The sequence below is a fragment of the Eupeodes corollae genome, chromosome 1, assembly GCF_945859685.1.
Source record: "Eupeodes corollae chromosome 1, idEupCoro1.1, whole genome shotgun sequence".
Lineage (NCBI taxonomy): Eukaryota > Metazoa > Arthropoda > Insecta > Diptera > Syrphidae > Eupeodes > Eupeodes corollae.
Genome location: NC_079147.1, coordinates 231,705,075 through 231,725,426, shown reverse-complemented (window position 1 = coordinate 231,725,426; position 20,352 = coordinate 231,705,075). Strand labels below are relative to the sequence as shown.

Sequence of the window (20,352 nt, the reverse complement as noted above, 5' to 3'; positions counted from 1 at the left end):
TCCCTTTGAGTCCCAAAAAACTGTGGCCATGAGCTTCCCGGCAGACGGAGTGACTTTGAACTTCTTCGGGGGGTCTGTTCCTTTTTTATGCCACTGCATTTATATGAAATTTTACATGAATGCACTAAAATAATAGTATTACTTGATAAATAAGTCAATTTATATATATAGCCACAGCTTCACCCCGATACCGAGAATATATTGAACGCCCCTCGTAACTTCGACAAAAAAAATCACAGTTAATTTTGAAGTCTTTTGTAAAAAAACTCATTTAGAGCAGTTAAAAGACTTAAAGTCAAAAGAATGCATTACTTTTTACTGCTCTCATTCTTCTAAGTCTTTTAAAAGTCTTTTACATTCTTTGCATTCATTAAGTCTTTTGATTGCATTCAATATAATGCAGTCATTTGAATGCTTTGAAGTCTTTTTACTGCTTAAAATAATAATAAGTAATATTTCCTGACAATACAAAAAAACAAATCGTGATGGACTTGTAATAATAATAAATAATTAGTTTGGTACTTTTTGTACTACGAAATTAAAGTAGAGGTTTGCGAAGCAAAGATCTGAATTTAAAATTCATGACACTTGAAAAGCTAACTAGTTGCCTTGGTCAAAATTTACGTTCAAATATTAAAGTTGACTGGAAATCAAGTCCCTTATATTGTCTGAACCTGCCCATTATTTTCTACAAAACAGTCCTCGGGCAAACTACAAGTCCATCCCAACTTGCATTTCGTATTGTAAAGAAATATTACTTATTTCTTTTCCAATTTGACGAGAAACTCTTTTACGCAAAATATAAGATGAAATTGTGCGAAAAATAAATAAATCGTAGAGGAATAAAGTTCAACTTTCAGTTAATTAAAAAAACATGATCGATTGTCATTCTGACATAAGTTGACTTGATTTGATAGTTATTGAGATTTTCTTGACTAACTTTCCAGTAAAGTTGCTTTAATTGGAAGGCAATTTTTCGGCAGCTGGCCAATCAGATGCTAGAAACTTGCCATACTTTCAAGTCCCTTATGTCGCCTGAACCTGTCCAATCATATTCTTAAAAGAATTCGACTGGAAAATTATTTTTAAATAAAGAAAGTTACAAACAATACAAAAATGAAGAATCGGTACAAGATTAGAGATTATTAATTACACATATTCAAATTGATGTAATTCTGTTTAAAAAGTTAAATACCTTAAGAAATGTCAAGACTTTATTTGCTCGATTTACAACACTCCAATTTCCAATTTTTCAACCAGCTTTATTTTACCACAGAGAAATTCGTAGAAAAAAAAAACTATTGCTTGTATTTAAAACCGAATCTTTAATGCAAAAAAAAGTTTTTTTCCTCGTTTGTTTGTCAGTGAATACATTTAAATTTGTTTTGTTTTAGATTTATTAAACTATACATAGATTTGTTTAAGATTTACATTTTTCGATTTTTTTCACTTTCTAGCAAATTTAAAATATTTATTAACTTTCAAACGAAGTTCGTCAAATTGTTTTAAACTAAAATTTTTGTCAGTAGTTTATTTTATTTTTGTAGTAAATAAGTTTCAGTTTTTGTTTGCAACATAATTTATATAAATACAAAGAAAAAATAGAAATTCACAATTTGATATTTTTGAAATAAAAAGGAACAATGATTATTGATTATGTATTACATAACAGACATTACACTACAATTGTTTTTATTTTGTATTCATATTTTCCTTTATAATTCTTTAAAAATTATACATATCATGTTTGTTATTATTTTTCCAAATCATATGTTCAAAGAAAATAAGAACTGAATTCAAAGAACTAGGTATTCTATAGATGATAATTCGCTTAGCAAATGTTCTATGTTTTAAGCTTCTCTAAAAAGCAAACCTCTTGGCTATTCTGTTTTTCTTTTTATATATATATTTTTTTTGTTTATTTAATTGTACACACATCAATCAATTTATTACTTTATTTCTATATTCTAATATTTATTGATTCTATTTAACACACATACAAATCATCTTAAAAACAAAATAACACTCTGGGTCTTGATGATGTACAAGGAAGTCAAAAGATAACAGGTTGGCTGAAGGAAGGTGTTGTTAGTTTGAAAAAGGTAGTAGAACTCTGTATCATATAAGGATTTATGATAACAATTGAAAAAAGGGAAAAAAAAGAAAGAATTAGTTTGAAGGGTGAATAAAAGAACAATTATATCCAACTATTATTAAATTTCTATTTAAATAATAATATTAATATACTGCTAATAGACCCTAGTGAGCTACGCTGCTGCTATGTTGTAGCTGCTTTTTACTCGACTGCTTGGCATGTTTTCGATGGTGGCTTCCACCGTTTTTGTCATGGGCTGCTCCTGATCCCATACTTAGGCTCGTTGTTGGTGGGTTTGTGCCTTGACTTACTGTAGATGGCCCTTTAGGTGGGTAAGGTATTTTAAAAAGTTGAATGTGAAGATGATCACAAATCTCAAGGCAGACCTGCAGATACAAATTGTTAAAAAAATATTAAAACTAGAAATATTCCACTCAAGAGAAAAGATTAGTAAACCTCAAGAACTACGTACAGTGGCTCACAGCTTATTTAATACTGTGCTTGATTTCAAATACATATAGGAATTGCATAGAAGCTTAGAACGATACCAACAAATTTTCAAGTGTACTTGAGAGAAAACGAAATGCACTTCAACAAAGAACTATAATTTATTTAAAAACATTGGTATTTTAAAACATAACAACTAAAAAACTAACAACATAAAATTCTAAGTCACAGCTTGTTTGATACGCAAAGATATTTCATATAGAAATTAAAAAGTTAAGAGCTTCTTGTGGCAGTTTAATATTAAATATGATAACCCTTGGCCTTTTCTTGTGGCAGTTTAATATTAAATATGATAACCCTTGGCCTTTTCAATCGCTTGCAGTCTTTTGGGCATAGAATCTACTAACTTACGGGTCACTTCCGGTGTTATTTTCCCCCATTCTTTTAAGATTATTTTTTCCAGCTCGTTCTTGTTCGAAATCTTGTGTTTTCGAATGTTGTTATCCAATACTGCCCATAAGTTTTCGATGACATTAAAATCTGGTGACTGTACCGGTGGCGTCATCAAGTGGGGCAATTCCAAATCAGCCAGGTCTGCACAATTTCTGATTTGTGTTTCGGGTCGATATCCTGGTAAAATCGAAAATTCGAACGAATTCTTAACTTTTCAGCACTTGGAACCAAATTTTTCTTAGATATCAAGGTACATATTTTTGTCCATGGTTCCCTCAATAAATTATGAATTTCCGACACCAGCTGCAGACATACAAGCCCACACCATGACTCTTTCTCCTCCATGCTTTACTGTAGCTTTTAGGTTCTCCTTTTTGAGTTCCCCAGGCGTAGGACATCCCATCAGAGCCAAAAATGTTAAATTTAAACTCATCTGCAAAGATAACTGAATCCCAGAAACTGCTGTCTTTCTCTCTCTCTCTTATTGAAATCATGGTCGCGAAGCACACGACGGATGGTTTCAGCGCTACAATATTTCCCCAATTTTTCATGAACCTCAGCAGCAAGTTTTGGGGCCGATAATTTTGGGATGGCTTTAATTTTTCTCACGATAAATCTTTCATCAGCAGGATTGAAAATTTTGTTTGGTGGATTTCTTTCTTTGTTCTTGATATGATTTTCATGAAAAAACTGCTACACTATGTGTTGCACCGTTTTGATCAAATGCTACTCTTTGTAGTAAAAAGGGTAAGTATGTAGAATATTTTGGTACCCATTTAATGCAAAATTATACTTTGAGTATGAATCTAATCTATCGATCTAATATAATGAATAAACTTTGGTAATTCATTGGTTTTCATTTTGTTCTATTATTATTATTATTAATTTTATTAAACGGTAAATAAATTACAAATTTAATAATAACTTAAACTAGAAATTAGCTGCCAGGTCTATCTACTAGGGAAATTATGGCTGAAACACATACACGCTTCAGCTTGTTGAACCATAAGAATTCAATGAATGCTGAAAAGAACGTAATGTGACTGCAAACGGAAGTTCTAGTTCAATTATCTGAACATTTGCTTTGGCTGACAGCTCAACAGCTGTAAGAAAATATCAACAAACGAAATATTTGCTCTTTGGAGGGATGAAATAATAGAAATGTCATTCAAAGCAACCTCGGAGCAGGCCTACCGCAACGCAGACGAAGCTGAAGCGTGTTTGTGATTCAGCCATTAAGTTTTGAATTATAAAAGATAAGAGATATATACATAGGTAGTTGTTATTGTTATTGTTATTATTATTTATTTTTATTTTTTTACATAAGAGTTTTCAATTTTATAATTTCGTCATTATATTGTATAACAAATGTATGTTGTCAAAATTGATATTTTTCAAAAGATTGCTTTGATAGTTTTGCGCAGGTTGAAGAGACTTTTGGAGAGGAAAGAAGGTGGGTCATTGTAAGAGTGGAGTTATCCTCGCTTCTTTATTGGACAGGTGTTTGTGTGTAATGTATGAGTGGCCCAGTCTGAGCTTGATGTATAGCTTTAGTTTTTTTTTTAAAGATAAGTTGCTGGGATAGATTGCTCTGTCTCCGTTTGGATTTAAATTTTTGCATGTTTGGTTGTAGTTTGTCCAAGATTCTTTTCTTTTGAACTTCCAGTTTTCTAGAAGTAAATTGGTAGTATCTTTTTTATTGTGTTGAAAAAAGGCTTTTAATGGTTCTTTTTTCGCTGATTTGGCTTCTGTTTCAGCTACTTCGTTGCCGGGAATCCAGATAATTTTTAAAGTTTCGGGATTTAGGATGAGATGGTGTCTTATTGTTTCTACTATTTCAATTTTGTTCGAAATGTTTTATATAGCCTTTATATATGAAAGGCTATCCGAAAATATGATCGTTTTTCTTTTCTGGGAGTGTGTTATCGCTTGGTATATAGCAAACTCTTCGGAAGTAAAAGTGGATGTGTGAGAGGATAGTAGCCCTTTGGAGACAACGTAACCGTTGGCGTTAACAGCAGCAAACGAGGTGTCCGTGTCCCCTTTGGATGCGTTTGTAAACAGTAGTTTCCATCCAAGAGATTTGTAGTTTTCTGTGATGTCTTGTAAAAGTTTTTAGTACATATCATCAGAGGTTGAATTTGTTGGATAGTTGCAAAGTTCGGTGTTTAAGGTGTTACTTGGAAGGTTCCAAGGTGGTTGGCTACTCATTGCGTAGTTTAACAGAGATCGGAACATCAAAGTTCTTTGCGAACGTGAGTGCCCTACAAAAAGTAGATTGCATTCTTTGATGTCTCTTTCGCTTCAAAATTTGTTTGACTTCTGGATGGATGGATGTTATGTATAAAGAGTTTATTTTTGTTATTATTTTGGCTGTGAAAAAGTTATTTCTGTCCGTTAAATGAGGAAGCCCAGCTTCAGTTAATGCAAGACCCCTTGCATTACAGTCCAACGCACTTTTTTTTAAATTCATTTTTATTCATTCATTCTTAAACTTATCTTAAAGCTAGACAAAAATTCATAAAACTAGCCTAATTATCCATAACTTACAACTAACTTAATGGTCCCATAGGGACACTCTAAGTTAAACTATAACACTAACTACTAATGCCTTTCGGCCCTAATATCTATTTTACTTCATTTAAATTTTATTTATTTCTGTATCTATTAGAAAATTTTGAAAAAAAAACTAATATCAAGATCCTTTTTTTATTTTTACTTAAAAACTACTTAAAAAAAGGTCCTTAATATAAAACTTAAGGCTAACTTAAACTACCTTTAAACTACTTAAAACTAGAACAACCACAGCAGCAAATCTAACGTTTTTTGTTTTTATATTTTATTGTCTTTTTTTTTGTGTTTTTTTCAATTTTTTTTTTTGTTTTTGTTTTTAATTTTTTTTTGTTTTTAATTTTTTTTTTGTGTATTTTTTTTGTGCTACCATGCCTATTCTACTTAAAACTAAACCCTAAAACTATAAAACAAGTATGTAAGCCGGCCAAGGCTTAAAAACTCATTCCGACTACCCAATATCAAGTGTCGATTGAAGCCACCAAAACTGGTTCTCCTGCTTCACCCTATCAGTTCGGTCCCGTTCGGACACAGCCCTACTGAACCGAAGGATCTCTGCTCCGCCTTGTGCCATGACGTCCCGATTGTACGGGAGTCGCCTATCCACGGTTCTTCGTCTGATGTGGTAGATTAACGGAACTGCCAATCTATCCTGTATCAGACCGCATCTGTCTAAAAAGAGGAATGCCTCTGGTGGAATTAACCCGCTCAAGCGTGCACTTTCAAAATACTCGTCGTTCGGATAGAACGCCCCGAAAATTAAATTGTTGGTAGAAGACATAGCTCTTGCAATGTGCTTCGAACGAGTCAATTCTCTTGATTCGAGCCCTGTATAGGACCTCGTTGGAATAGTAATGTACATAAGAAGATTCAGCTGTTCGATGTAAGCCGGTACAGCGTCGTAAACATGCCGCTCGAACACCCGAAACTTCTCCATCTGGGAAGGGGCAACGTTGAACCACACAGGACAACCATAAACGATCATTGGCCGTAAGAGGGCCATGTAGCAAATTACCTTCACTCTGGGGTCAAGCCGACTGCTAAAAACAGCCGTTTCGTCAAAGCGAAGGCTCCTCTGGCCCTGGTCAGAGCAGCATTTATATGTTTGTCGAAATATAAATACTGATCTAACCAGATACCGAGGTACTTCACTACACTTTTGATCGCTAATGGCTGCCCGTGAAGATCAACGATGACCATCTTGCGCCAATTCTTCCACGTATCCCTCGTGGCTCTAGCCAACGGAGTCCGGAACAGAATTTTCTCAGACTTCTGGACATTTATTTTCAGTTTCCAGTCGTCGCAATATCGCTAAATCTTGTGGAAATCATGCTGCAAGAGAATTCTAATAACCTCAACCTTTCGGGCCGTTCTGTACGCAATTAGATCGTCGGCGTACGCAATTGCCTTTGTAAGACTACCTATCGGATCGCTGGTGTAAATGCTGAAGAGAATGTTGTGGTAGAAGTTACATTGCCACTTTTGACAACAAACTTTCTACCGTTAAGCATATCATAAAGTATATACAACAATGGCTTGCTTATTCCAAGCCTGCTCAGTTTTAGGTAAAGACCCTCTAACCATACGGTGTCAAAGGCCTTTTCCAAATCAACCAGAACAGCACCTGTGCATTGTTGTTTTGATTTATTCCATTGGATATCAGAAACGAGTTTAGACGCAGCATGAATTGTGTAATGACCCGCCTTGAACCCGAACTGTTTATCCGGAATTATTTTGTTGTCCGCAGCCCACTTAGTCATTAAAACTTTGCTGATGCTCGGAAGAAGACTTACCGACCGAAGATTTGACGGGTTAGAGTTGTCCTTTCCCTTTTTCGGGAGAGGATGAACCACAGCCATGCCACGGGTACTGTAAGATCTTTAATTTTAGAAAAAATGATTAAATCGTCGGCATAGAGTGAGTGTTCGACTTTATGAAAACTGTCTATTATATTGCTTACTTCATTAAAAGCTATATAAATAAGCTGTGATCCACTGTATGTCACAAAATATCAAAAACATTATAGTTTGGTTAAAAATAAACCTTTTAGTGAAAATGTTCAAATAAATATCAAATAGTTTATAGTAAATTTTGTATGGACTGTAAATGTCTATAATAGTGTGATTTGTTTTTAATTTTTTAATTACTATTATAAGCGAATACAGGGGTGGAATCGGCTAAGGTGATTGTTGATAAATGACAATCAAAATGATCGAATTTGATCTACATAAGGTGATAGTCAAATTGATACCTAAAAAGCTATCACAAAAAAATGTGATAGTCATTTTCAAACAAATTTGTTTATTCTGAATAGAGCTACCAGACGCTTACACAAACGACTGGAAAATTTTCTTAGTTCACTTTGTTTCTTTTAAAAAACACATTCCTGTGACCGACTAAGCTTACGACATTCGAAAAGAAGCAAGAAAAGTAAGAATTTTATTCAAAATCAGCCAATTTGAAACTTTTATTTAGATATTTTATAAGAATCAATTTAAAATTTCACCAAGGCAACAACGAATTTTGACAATTTGAATCTGAAATTGTTCAATCGAATTGAATTGAGTTGAATCATCTTACGCAGACGAAATGAAAATGATAATCAATTTGACTATCAAAAAATTGATAGTCAACAATCACCTTAGCCGATTCCACCCCAGCTTTCTTTTAGGAAGCCCAATAATCAAATTATTAATATTATGTTATAATAATAATATGTTATGTTTTATATAATTAACTATAAATAAATTACCTGCGAACAATAGCGCAATAGATCTTGTGTTCCCCAAATTAGTGTAAACCAAAGAAGCCAAATTTCTGGCACCACGCAGTTGAAGTATTGGTTCAGGAATAACAACGCAGGCCCCAATTGTGACCAATCCAGGTACTCCATTTCGCTTTTCGTCATGTGAGCTATCTAAAATTTGACGAATCGATATTGATTAATAAAATTCAAGCAATTCAATTAATTTCTAAATCGTTCATTTTCAGGCAAACTTACCACAAGTTTATTAGTAACTTTAGCTGCAACCATTCCAAAGGCTAGAATATATAAGGACGAATGTTGTTCGAAGATGCTTTGTGGTGATTTTTGTGCAATTATAAAAGCGGGCAAAACCACCAACGAAAGTGGTATGCTCGGTGACAGGACACTGGTGCCCTTTTATTTGTTTGAAAAATTAAAAAAAAATCAAGTTAACAAAGTCCTTAAAAAAATAAATTTATACAAAAGAAAATTCAGAGTAATTCTCAACACACAGAATTGACTGCATTTTTTTTAAGAATTACCCCTTCATTCATTTCTGTTTAGCAAAATACTTCTTTTGGCTTTGTAATAATTTAAGTACATTTAATTTGTGAAAATATTAATTTTAAATGATAATTCACATTGAACAAATATGTATAAAGATAATAAAGAAGATGCACATGCAAAATATATAAAGTGTACGAGTATATCCAACCCAGTTAAAAAAGCTTGGAACATTACAATTTACTACAGAAATACAAACAAAAAATACATAAACCATTTTAATGTCAAGCCTAGAAAGTTATATAATTTTCTGATTCGTTTGGTGTACCCACACTCTACTTCTAAACCACTTTTATTGTCATATCAAATAACAAAACTAAATTTATTCGTGATTTAGCGCACACTATAAATTATAAAAAAAAAATATATATAAATTATTTTAACATATGATAGCACTAATTTTATAATTTGCGTTTCTCATCATTCAAAGGTTTAACAAAAAAATCAAATTAATTAACCAAATTTATTTAACACTGGAAAATATTTATGTAGATTTGTTAAATAATTTAATTTCAAAAATTACAAATATTAAAGTCACCATGAAATAAGTTATGAGAGTTAAGTTATCCAAAAATACATTTAACAAATTTACAAAATATTTTCGTTGTTTTTAATTTAAATTTATAAAATTTTAAATTTTGTTTTTGCTCTATTTTGCTTACAGCAACTGATGATCCATTTTTTCCACAACCTCCAGTCATTACGACTTTTGCGTAGCGCAGGGCTAGTAATGTATCAATGCCGGAGGCAAAACAAAGAGGCATGATTCTTACATCGTGTCCTGTGTATGGAAGCTAGGTAAATCAATGATATAAAATTTTGTTTGCATTTCTTTTTTTCTATTTTTTTTTTTTTTCAATTTCCTGTTATTTTGTTGCTTGTGGAAAAAATTTTGGAAAAAGAAAACACAAAATTAAAAATAACTAAAAATATAAACTTTTTTTTTCTGTGCGAGATTATTATTTCCAGAAGATATTTACTGCTTTTAAAATTATGTGCGGAAAGTTAAACAAATATGTTTTATTTTAGTCTGTCAGCTTCAAAATATATATTTCTAGTATAATAGTGTATAAGCAATTAAGTTGCTTTTGACCGTGCTTATAGATAGAAGTTTTATAATGAAACCAAAGAAGAAGAGTAAAACAACAACAAATTAAAAAAACCATAACCAATATAGAAATAAATTAAACAAATATTGTGTGTGTCCTCTTTTGACATATTTTTGTTTGTTCTCCTCGGTGTCTTTATGTCGTTTGGAGAACATCTAGTTTTTAATTTTAATGTTCGAAAAATGTCTCCCAATATATTGTACCCTCTATAGAGCAGCTTATATTGGCCTCTAATTCACGCTTGCGGGAAGATAGAATGATCATATTTACAAACCATTACAATTCAGACATAAAAACAAAAAAAAAGGAACTGTTCCTTTATTAACAACAAACAAGATTATTACTGAATAGAAATCTCAGAGCGTACCAAAATTTTACCGACGACGAGTGTAATTTTATTTCGTTCAAAATACATTTTGAACCAACAGAAATTTGAAAACTTGAACTTAAAAGTCTTTCCAAAGCTTAGACATACAGTGTACCAATTTAATATTCGTAGCCTTTTAATAAAAAGTTTGAATGTTTTCCTCATCCAAAATGACTTCAGATACAAAAGAACAAAGTGCATAATTATATTTTATAGAATTTTTATAGTTGGTACAATTCATTCTTCTTGAAAAATGTAAAGAAAAGAAAAAACTATAGTAAAAGGGGGTCAATTTCGTATTCGTACCCTGTTTTATTCAGTCAAAAATTTGGCTTTAATATTTTGTGACATAACCTTTGGTAGCAATTATAGCTTTCAATCGTCTTGGCATTGACCTTACCAAAGTTTTCAATGTTATTTGTGTCGTTTTTGTTCTTAATGGTGCATTTGCGAATTCGCTATTGGATTAATGTCTCGAGATTGTAGGGTCTCCTACTAAAAAATGTCTCCTGTTAAAAATTATTTATTTATTTTATTTTTAAAATATTAATTTACAATTAAAGTTGTTGCTAATATGTGCAAAGATCAAATTGTAGCAAACTTTCGGCTTTCTCGTCAGAAGATGGGTTGCAGTTACTATGTTATTGCAGTTGGGGCAGGTGGGTGGATGCTCCTTTTTAAGTAGATTTTCGTGACTATAGGCGATATGAGCAAGGCGAAGGAGGATGAATTTTTTCAGATAGGATTTTGGTATGTCAATTGGATATTTTGGTTGAATCTTATTCGGCTTGATAGAGCTGTAGTGGTGTTTGTAATGTTCCCAGTCAAGCAAAGATAGTTTATGATACATTTTAACAATGTAGTTTTTTAGGTCAAAGCGGGAATATGTATTGTAAGTGTACGGCGGGCCTACAGCGTTTTCATTTCCGTTAATTCCTTTGTGACCTGGGGTCCAAATGAGTTTAATTTTTGTTTTTGCTTCGGATATGGTGTCCCGAATTTTTGCTATTGTGTCTGTATTGTTTCTTGGGTTCCCAATGGCTTTTAGCACTGGACAAGCTGTCGGAGCAGATTGCCCATTTTTATTTTTTTGTATACATATGTATGTATCTTGCCTCTAAGATAGCTAGCGCTTCGGTTGAGTAAATTGATGCCATGTTTGGTAAAATGCCTTGAGTGACAGTTGAACCATCTTGGGCTAGGACTGCAAAAGTAGTATTCGCGTCTGTTTTTGATCCGTCTATGTATATAAAATTATAGGCTTTATTAGATCATTAAATATCTCTAGGAAACGGGCTTTATAGATGTTATTGCAAGTTTTGGTTTTAGGTAGTTCTTGGAGATCGAGGTTTATTGTTTCCTGGGGACGTGACCATGGTGGTTGAGTTGGTGTGAATTTCGTGTTTCTGGTTAGAGATAGTTGTAGTTTCTTTTGTGATTTCAGGATATTTTGTAGATGGGAGCTTTCTATGACGTTTGTGAGAAATTGCATTAGCAATATCACTATCTATCACTGACCCAGTTTGAAAAATTAATTTCACATTAAGCTTAGCAACATTTTCAAAATATCTCTCTTCTATAGTTGGTAGTTCAGCCTTAGCAAGTATGTTTTTAATAGATGTGGTGGGGAAAGCACCAAGGCTTTTCCGAGCTGCTTGGTGGTAAGTTGTTGCCACGATGTTTTTGTAGCTCTTGGGCATGAACCGTAGATTGGCAAAGCATAATCAATTTTACTTAGAATTAACATTTTAGAAATATGGCAAAGCGAGTTAATATGAGCATAACTTTTACTAGACGATAGATATTTAATTACATTTAGCCTTGATGCTAGTTCTTTCTCTAAATAAGTAGAATGTGGTTTCCAAAAATATTTGTTATTTGCCCTACAACATCTTCTATATTTGTGTTGTTAATGACTAATTCTACGTTTTCTGCAAACATGAATTAATTTGCAAAGAAAGATTAGAACCTTAGGTAGAAGACCATTGGTTAATTTCATTAAGTAATATGGAAAATAATGATTTTGTTTTATCTAGGTCATTGTATTTACATAAAATATATACGTCGTCCGCATAGATACAGTGATCTACATCTTTGTGTTTTAATATAATATTACTTATCTGGTTGAAAGCAATTGCAAAACAAATGACTGATAAGAGTGATCCTTGTGGAATACCGTTTTCGAATGGTTTAGTTTGAGAAAAAATATTTCGAATTTTGATGCAAAATTTTATATTGGTTAAGAAAGATTTAATATATCCAAAGATTTTTCGCCCAAGACCCCAATTTTTCAATTTGTTAAGAATTAGGTGAATGCCTATTCGATCGAAAGCCTTTTCGAAGTCTAGAGCAAGGATTGTAATGTGATTGAGCGCTGTGAGGCCGTTTGTTACAGCAAAGTCAATATGAAGGAGTGCATCTATGCACCCTTTCCTTGGTCGGAAGGCGACCTGGTTAGAATTCTATTTGCGATAATTTGTTCAAGAACTTTTGAAAGACAGGGAAGTAGAGAGATTGGGCGGTAACTATTTATATCCCTAGGATCTTTTTTGGCCTCAAGATTCAAGTTGTTTTCTAAACCCATTTGTGCACCACTATCTTTTAAATTTGTCTTCAGGATATCGATTTAGATCTTGTGATCCATAATTTCTTTAATTATGTGTAGTTTCCCGACTCAAGCTGCTGAAAAACAACCCTATACCATCAGCGATCCACCATCTTGTTTAACGGTTCATCGAGTGTTTTGCGAAAGGCATTCAGTAATCGGCTTAAACCAAACCATTTGTCTGCTATTCGAGCCATGAATATTGAACTTTGACTCATCTATGATAATAACCGTTTACAAGAAGTCCTTTGGCGAATTCAAGCCGTTGAAGTCTGTTGGTATGACTAATAAATTACTCTTTTCAAACGCAAATTAAATTTCTATATTATATTATCAATCAATTTTCTGGTACGGATTGTGGCTGTTGTTCCGGACATTCTGAAGGATCTGTTAAAATACTAAAAAAGTATCCAAACACGTCTCACGTGCAAACACAATTTTTAGAGAAAGGTTTTTGTTTTTTGCGCGATACTCTTTCGTTGAAACCATGTTTCTTTATACAATTCCGCAACGTTTGAAGATTCTGTGCCATTTTGGTCCTCTATTCCTGAGTGTTGAAAATACTTCATGTCTATTGCGAGGCAAGTTTTAAATCCTTTTTTCCTTTACAAACCGGTTAAAAATACTTTGATCCGTTGATTTAGCTCGATTATTTAAAGATGAAATCTGTTTATAAGATTTACCTTCTTGGTGGTATTTTACGATGACTTCTCAAAGTTCTTTACAGGTTTCACATGATTTTCTTCTCATTTTTTATAACTTCAGAATACTTTAAATAATAGCACATGAACTTACGAAACACATTTGATTAAAAATGCAACAATGTACGAAATTGATCTAATTTTACAGCAGTTTTTATTATTTTTGCATTTACTTAATAAATGATTTTTACCAACTATGAAAATTTGAAAAAATATATCAACCATGAATAAATTCTTAACCTAAATGTGGAATTGATGTCCTACATCAAGCTATCTGGAAAACATTCAAAGATTTAATAGAAGGGTTACGAACTTGAAAATAATACACTGTATATGTTTTTGTTTAAATAAATGAAAATAATAGAAATAAAACCCATTATCCATAACATTATAATAAAGAATATATACATTGGCTAATACCGCCAGTTATGTTTAGAACCCTTAAAATATATGTAAATAATGTGGTTGTACCTTTACCAACTGGCCAAACTGGTTAAAACCTTTCCAAAATTGACACTCCTTCTATTAACCAACCTATTTATAGAGTGAACATCCTATAAAACCTAGTGTCACCCGAATATCAGTTAAAAAACACCCTCTCTGAGAAAATAGGGCGAACTTGCCCCAAATTTTGAAGAGAGCCAACTAAATCTTTCGATTTTTGTTTATATTTAATAATAAAATACAAGTAGTAATTTTGAGATAAAAGTTCTGTCAACACCAACATTTAACCAAACGAAATTGATGAAATGAATAGTATTCAGGAAAAATATATAAATGTATTGTCAGAACCATATAAGTTATGTTAGTTGACATACGGACAGAACAAGAATTTCTTTTATTTGTTACTTTTGAAAGTAAGAGATCAATGTATTATAAAATGATGATTGAAAAATAAACCAAGCGAATTACAGTAGCTCAAAATGCAAATGTTTGTTTTAAGATCGATATAAATATTTCGTTTATAAATTATGATTAACTAAATTGCCAATTGTTAAGAGATTTTTGAAAATTAGTCAACATCAACCTTTCGATAAGAATTTAAAAAAAAGAATAATTATTTATTTAAATGGGATTAATGCTGTATGTTTCCTAATTTTATTTTTGTTTGTGTGTTGCATTATTTTTGTACAAATTTTATTTTTATTTTAAACGAACTACAAAAACGGTAAAATAACTATCGGGGATTATTTTTAGTTTAAAATTTCTTACAGCAACAGATGAACCGTTTTTCCCGCTTCCGCCTTCAATGAACATTTTCGAAAATGCAAATGCATTCAAAATATAACAAAACGTTATACCCAGAAGGATTATATAATTCCAATTACAGCCAACAAGTGGTATCTGTCAAAATGAAGGAAATTAATGTAATACCCTTTTATGTTTGTTTTGATTATGTTTGAATTTATTTAAATTATGTAAAACGCTTCGGTTTAGCTGAAAATGGAAAAAAATTAATTAGAAGGACCCGAGGAGGAGAACACATACATCGCAAAACGAAACGAAACGAAACAAAACGTACAAGAAAATATGAACAATAAAAACAGAAAATAAATAAATAATAACAAAAGAATACAAATAAAATAAATACAGCAGGCTTTATATTTATATTTATAACATTCCTTACACGCAAATTTTAAAGTTAAGAATATATATATTTGTATGTATAAATAAATATTTTATATAGATTAATATATTCATGCCATTATGGACACATTTGTTGGTATACAGAGAGAATAATTTAATTAAAATTAAAAATTTGTATGTAGTAAGTTCCCAAAATTAAAACAAAATGTTTGTTTTCTTTTTTTTGGATTTTGTTTATGTTTTACTTGCATTTTCCTTTCGTACAAGTAATATAATAAAATATTAATCATAAAAGCTTAATTGTAGCCAAAAGATTGTATTTAAGATATGTTTATTTTTATTTTTTTTTTTGTATTTTGAGTCTGTGATAGACTTGGACTTACTGCAACTGTGGAGCCGTTCTTTCCAACACCGCCTGCCAAAATTACTGAGAATATGTAAAACAACGACCATACCCCACAAACGATGGTCATTAGAGAAAGTGATGTCCATATTTGAATGTTAAATATCTATATATAGAATTCGAATTGGGAATTTGATTTGATTGTTGTTTTGTTAGTACGAGTAATAAATTAAACTTGTATTTAAATTGGCAATTTTTTTTCTTTTAAGCTTGAGAAATATAGAATTAAATCGAAGCGATACGGTATGAAAAATGTTACTTTAATAATTTAACACAATTTTGGGGATAAGATGCACTTGTTTTATTTTGAACGTGCACAACGTGAAGATTAATGGGTGACATGAATAAAACAGACAATCAAAATAACAGTTTTCGGAGAGGGTGATACAATTGATAGGAAAACATTATTAACATCCCATTGGCAGTTATTGTAATCAATCCAATTTTGAACAGTTTTAAATTTAAAGACAATTTTTTAATACCGTATAGTGATTTTTCCTATTTAATTATTTTAAAAGTATACTTGATAAAACAAAACAGGATAAATTCTCAAGATTTGGGTTTCTGAAATTTGTATGAGGCTGACAAAAACATCACTTTGAGGAAAGAGAGTCATTTTATGAACGACCAAACATCAGACCTGAGAATCCTTCTCACTAAGAACCCTGTTTGATATTTAATAGTTTATTGTGGTTAAAACAACAAGTACAATTTTCCAGTCAAACAAGCTTTTGTTCATAGGAAAATTTAAGTTGAATGGCATGTGACTTTGTGACACAAGTACACTTGACTCAACAGCAAGTTAAGTTTTTCTTACTTTTGAGGTAACTCTACTAAAAAAACAAAAATGTATTTAATTAGAAGACGATTTCTTGACAGTTTACTGATTAATAATAAAATTTGCTTTAAAATGCTTGTCCCTTATGTCCTCTGAACTTATCTTACTCCCTCTTTTTTCATAATCAATATTGTATAAAATATGTTTTTAAACTTTTACCCTAAACCTACTCAATAGCGATTTTTAATTTTTGGAACTAAATGTTAAACGACTAGCATTGTTTTACTTTACCCCGAATTTTGTAAATTAAATTTGAATCACTTCAATTTTGTCCGAAATGAATCTTAGAACAAATTCATTCTTATGTACTTTTAATATGCCATTGAATCCAGTTGATTGAGTGTAAACTTTTAACGGCAGATATCCTATATTGTGTCCTTAATTATTTATCAAGCAATATGTGTCTGAATTTTCCTGATGGAAATATGTACATGTAAATGTTAAAAATGTATAAAATCATAAAACAAATAACGTTTTAACTTTGAAAACATTAAAAATAGTAAATGTTTTGGTGCTCATTCAAGAAAAATCATAACGATTATAATAACATATTTAAGAAAAAGAAAAATTTTAAAAAGACAAAACAAAAATAAATAAAATTAACTATAATAAATAATTACAAAAAAAATCGAAGGAAAAACATCTTTGTTACTCTTTACTTTGAAGTAAATAACAACGACAAGAAAATCACACAATGTGTAAACATTTATAGTGAATTGGAAAAATGTGCTTATTTTAGATTTATTTTTCGAACAGGTTTTTTTTTTAAATAAATCGTCCATTAATAAACACAACAAAGAACTAAAAAAAATATCTCGTTTCGTTTTCGAAGCCTAAATCTCCTGGAAAATGTTCTTTAAAAATATGTTTTTTGTTTTTTAAATATTAAATTAAATAAAAAAATAAATTTAAATGAAAATAAAATTCATAGGTGATATGAAAAAACACTTACCTTAGCAATCCATATTTCTGGACCAAATATAGCTGAAACTACATGAATTCCCATAATAGTGATTTGGGCTTCGGTTACGTCGATTCGGCCAAATCTAAGTGTTCCTGATACATAGGTCTGCCAATGGGCACAATAGAAAAGCGTTATGGCACAAAAACACTAAAATAAAAAAACATAAGAAAGGTGTGTTCTTTTTTGTTATAAATATTTATTATTTACCTGGAAGAATAACCAATTTGGAAAATGACCTAATTGACACGATATACACGCTGATAAGGCTACGAATATCGTTGATATCGAGTCGCAACCATGATCGAACAGTTCACCCAAGGGAGACGATGTATTCGTGCGACGGGCTTGTTTGCCATCGATTGAATCCAGACTTTGATAGACAAACAAACCGAAGGCGCATAACAGGCATGTCCATCGAGGTGGAGGTGATGTGCCATCGGGACTGTATCTGTAAGTTAATAATGTTTTATAGTTTCTATTTTAATGTACTTGGAGTTGTTTTATATTAAATTTATGATTATTGTTTTAAATTCAATTCAATTTTATTAGAATTTTATCATTCAGGCATAAAAACTATCCTTACCTTTATAATTTGATAATAAGCGTTAAATTATAGAGAAAAAGAAAATAAATTATTGATTTGTTTTGTTAGCACTTGAAGCAATTTCAGTAAAGGTACTGTTTATAATATTCAACGCTGACCTTACGCATAAGTGGTTTCATTAGTTTGTCGCTTTCTCTAGACCTCGACTTAAATTAAGGTTTCTATTAAATTTTAGTCACCTGTCCCCCTAAACCAATATTAAAGCCATACTTTGTAATGTTTACTTGAAGTTAGTGTATTTCAATGCTGCCTTTTAGTTCTTAAGTTTGAGATCCTATTCAAATTCTTAGAAACATTCATGAGAAGTACAAAAACAAAGACTTTTATATTACACTAGCTAACCAGGCCACGCGTTGCTGTGGAAGGTTTTTTGTTATATTTTTGAAAACTAACGGAAACGATCTTCTACTCTGGACGTCGAAATTGTCGAGTTGTAGAAGCTGAGTAAGGTCAATGATTCTCGAGAAAAACATAACCACGTGTCAGGTCACAAAAAACATCTGGCCAACACTGGATTTAAAACGTTCAAGGTGATTGCTATCTCTAAGCAGATCGCATACAAACTCAAAAGCGTATTCTCAAATGACTTTTGCAGAAGCTGTATGGACGAGGAAGAGGAGGAAACAGTTCTTCATCTTCTGTGTACATGCCCTGCTCTGGCTCGAAAACGCATTCAGAACCACACCCTCAGCAGCGTTAGATACTCTCCTTCATCTGACACCCTTCGACTCTTCAGTAAACAAGTGGCAGCGAGTACAGCTATAAGACTCAACGCCTCATCTCAATGGACCAACAACAATGTAGGGCACTCCTTAATTTTGAACCTCTTTGGTTCTATACCAAAGTATGTGCATAGAGTACACTATTCCTAAACCCCAATTTGGAAAAAACTTCCAGGTATACATTCCATCCAGAGATGAATGGGAAGACAAAAAACTCCTGGACAACAAAAGTATTCATTTTTATACAGATGGTTCCATGAAAGTAATGAGGGAGTTGGTAGTGGTGTGTACTCAAAAAAGCTTAATCTAAGCATCTCATTCCGACTCCCTAATCATTGAAGCGTCTTCCAAGCGGAAATTTTAGCGATCAAAGAGGTTCTCTCCTGTCTAAGAGAAACCGTGATATCAACTTCTGCTATCCGCATATTCTCTGACAATCAGGCAGCTATTAAATCTCTTGACGGTGTCTCAACCAAATCTCAAACGGTCCTCGCAATTTAACACTCACCTTTGTTGGGTGCCGGAGACATCACGGGACACTGTCTTATAGGCAGACACGCAATACGACTTGGTGTAGCCTCAAATGACTTTTGCAGGAGCTGTATGGACGAAGAAGAAGAGGAAACAATCTCTTACCTTCTCTGCACTTGTCCTGCTCTTTCACTACGACGCAAACTTCATCTGGGAGACTACTCTTTTGATCATCCCAGTGAACTAGCTAAAAGGATATCAAATATCTTCTGCGCTTTATAAAAAGTTCAAAATGGTTCGACTAGTAAGAAGTAATTCTCCAGCTTCATGTGGTATCACAATGGACCTTTTCTTTTGGCCTTATTGTGTGGATTCTAAATTCGCAGCCACGTTAACCTAACCTTACCTAGGAGGAAGCCTCAAGATTCATGTGGCCTAAGTGTGTCCGTTTCCATCTTCGACAGCCACTTCAACCTAACCTAACCTAAACCAAGGGGAACGATATGAGAACATTAGACATGGCAACCATCATGCCTTTTTGCATCTATTCCATTTGTAAAAATAAACATGGCAACCTTCATGACGAAGATGAAAGCTTTAAAGCTGGTATAAAAATGCACTGGTTTGGGATTAGTAGGGGAAGGACTTTGAACACAATTGATCAAAATTTTCGTACAGTTTGTGTAAAGCAAAAATCAATACAGAAGAATTGTATTCCATAATAAATGTATTATAATTTGTATTCAAGTTTGTTACAAATGAGTATATTAGAAAGTTTTTAGCTCATGTGACAATTAAACTTATAAATTAAGTAGGTAAGGCGGATAGTTTAAAATCTTCAAACAATACTTATTACTTTGAATTATAAATATCGGTGCACAATATTTTTGGTTAATCTGTCTTTCGGTAACACCAATAGGTTCGACGGTTTTCCAACACGTGACCATCCAACATATAGCTGCTCTTGAGAAAAATACAGATTTTCTAAATCTAAACCACAAATGGACATTGTTGAACCTTAAGACTTATTTATGTCAAAATCTAAACGAATTTGAAACTGTGACCTTTTGAAGATCATGCCATATAGAATCCGATTTTATCATTC

The 20,352-nt window shown here is 32.2% G+C and overlaps 1 protein-coding gene across 3 annotated transcripts in view; it reads right to left on the bottom strand.

The window, feature by feature from the left end:
- Window positions 1–1,552: 1,552 nt before the first annotated feature.
- The window catches only part of LOC129953849 (cholinephosphotransferase 1), a 37,450-nt gene continuing 18,650 nt past the window's right edge, over window positions 1,553–20,352 (bottom strand). Inside the window, exons 3-8 of one of the 3 annotated variants that reach the window (XM_056067354.1) lie at window positions 17,658–17,898; window positions 17,439–17,597; window positions 15,629–15,754; window positions 8,568–8,726; window positions 8,319–8,483; window positions 1,553–2,481 (exon numbers count right to left, since the gene is read on the bottom strand). In XM_056067354.1, the coding sequence (XP_055923329.1) occupies window positions 2,260–2,481; window positions 8,319–8,483; window positions 8,568–8,726; window positions 15,629–15,754; window positions 17,439–17,597; window positions 17,658–17,898 (1,072 nt within the window). In that variant the 3' untranslated portion in view covers window positions 1,553–2,259. Of the gene's footprint in view, window positions 2,482–8,318; window positions 8,484–8,567; window positions 8,727–9,538; window positions 9,671–14,870; window positions 15,003–15,628; window positions 15,755–17,438; window positions 17,598–17,657; window positions 17,899–20,352 lie in introns of all 3 variants that reach the window. The other 2 variants (XM_056067352.1, XM_056067353.1) reach the window with 2 other exon arrangements.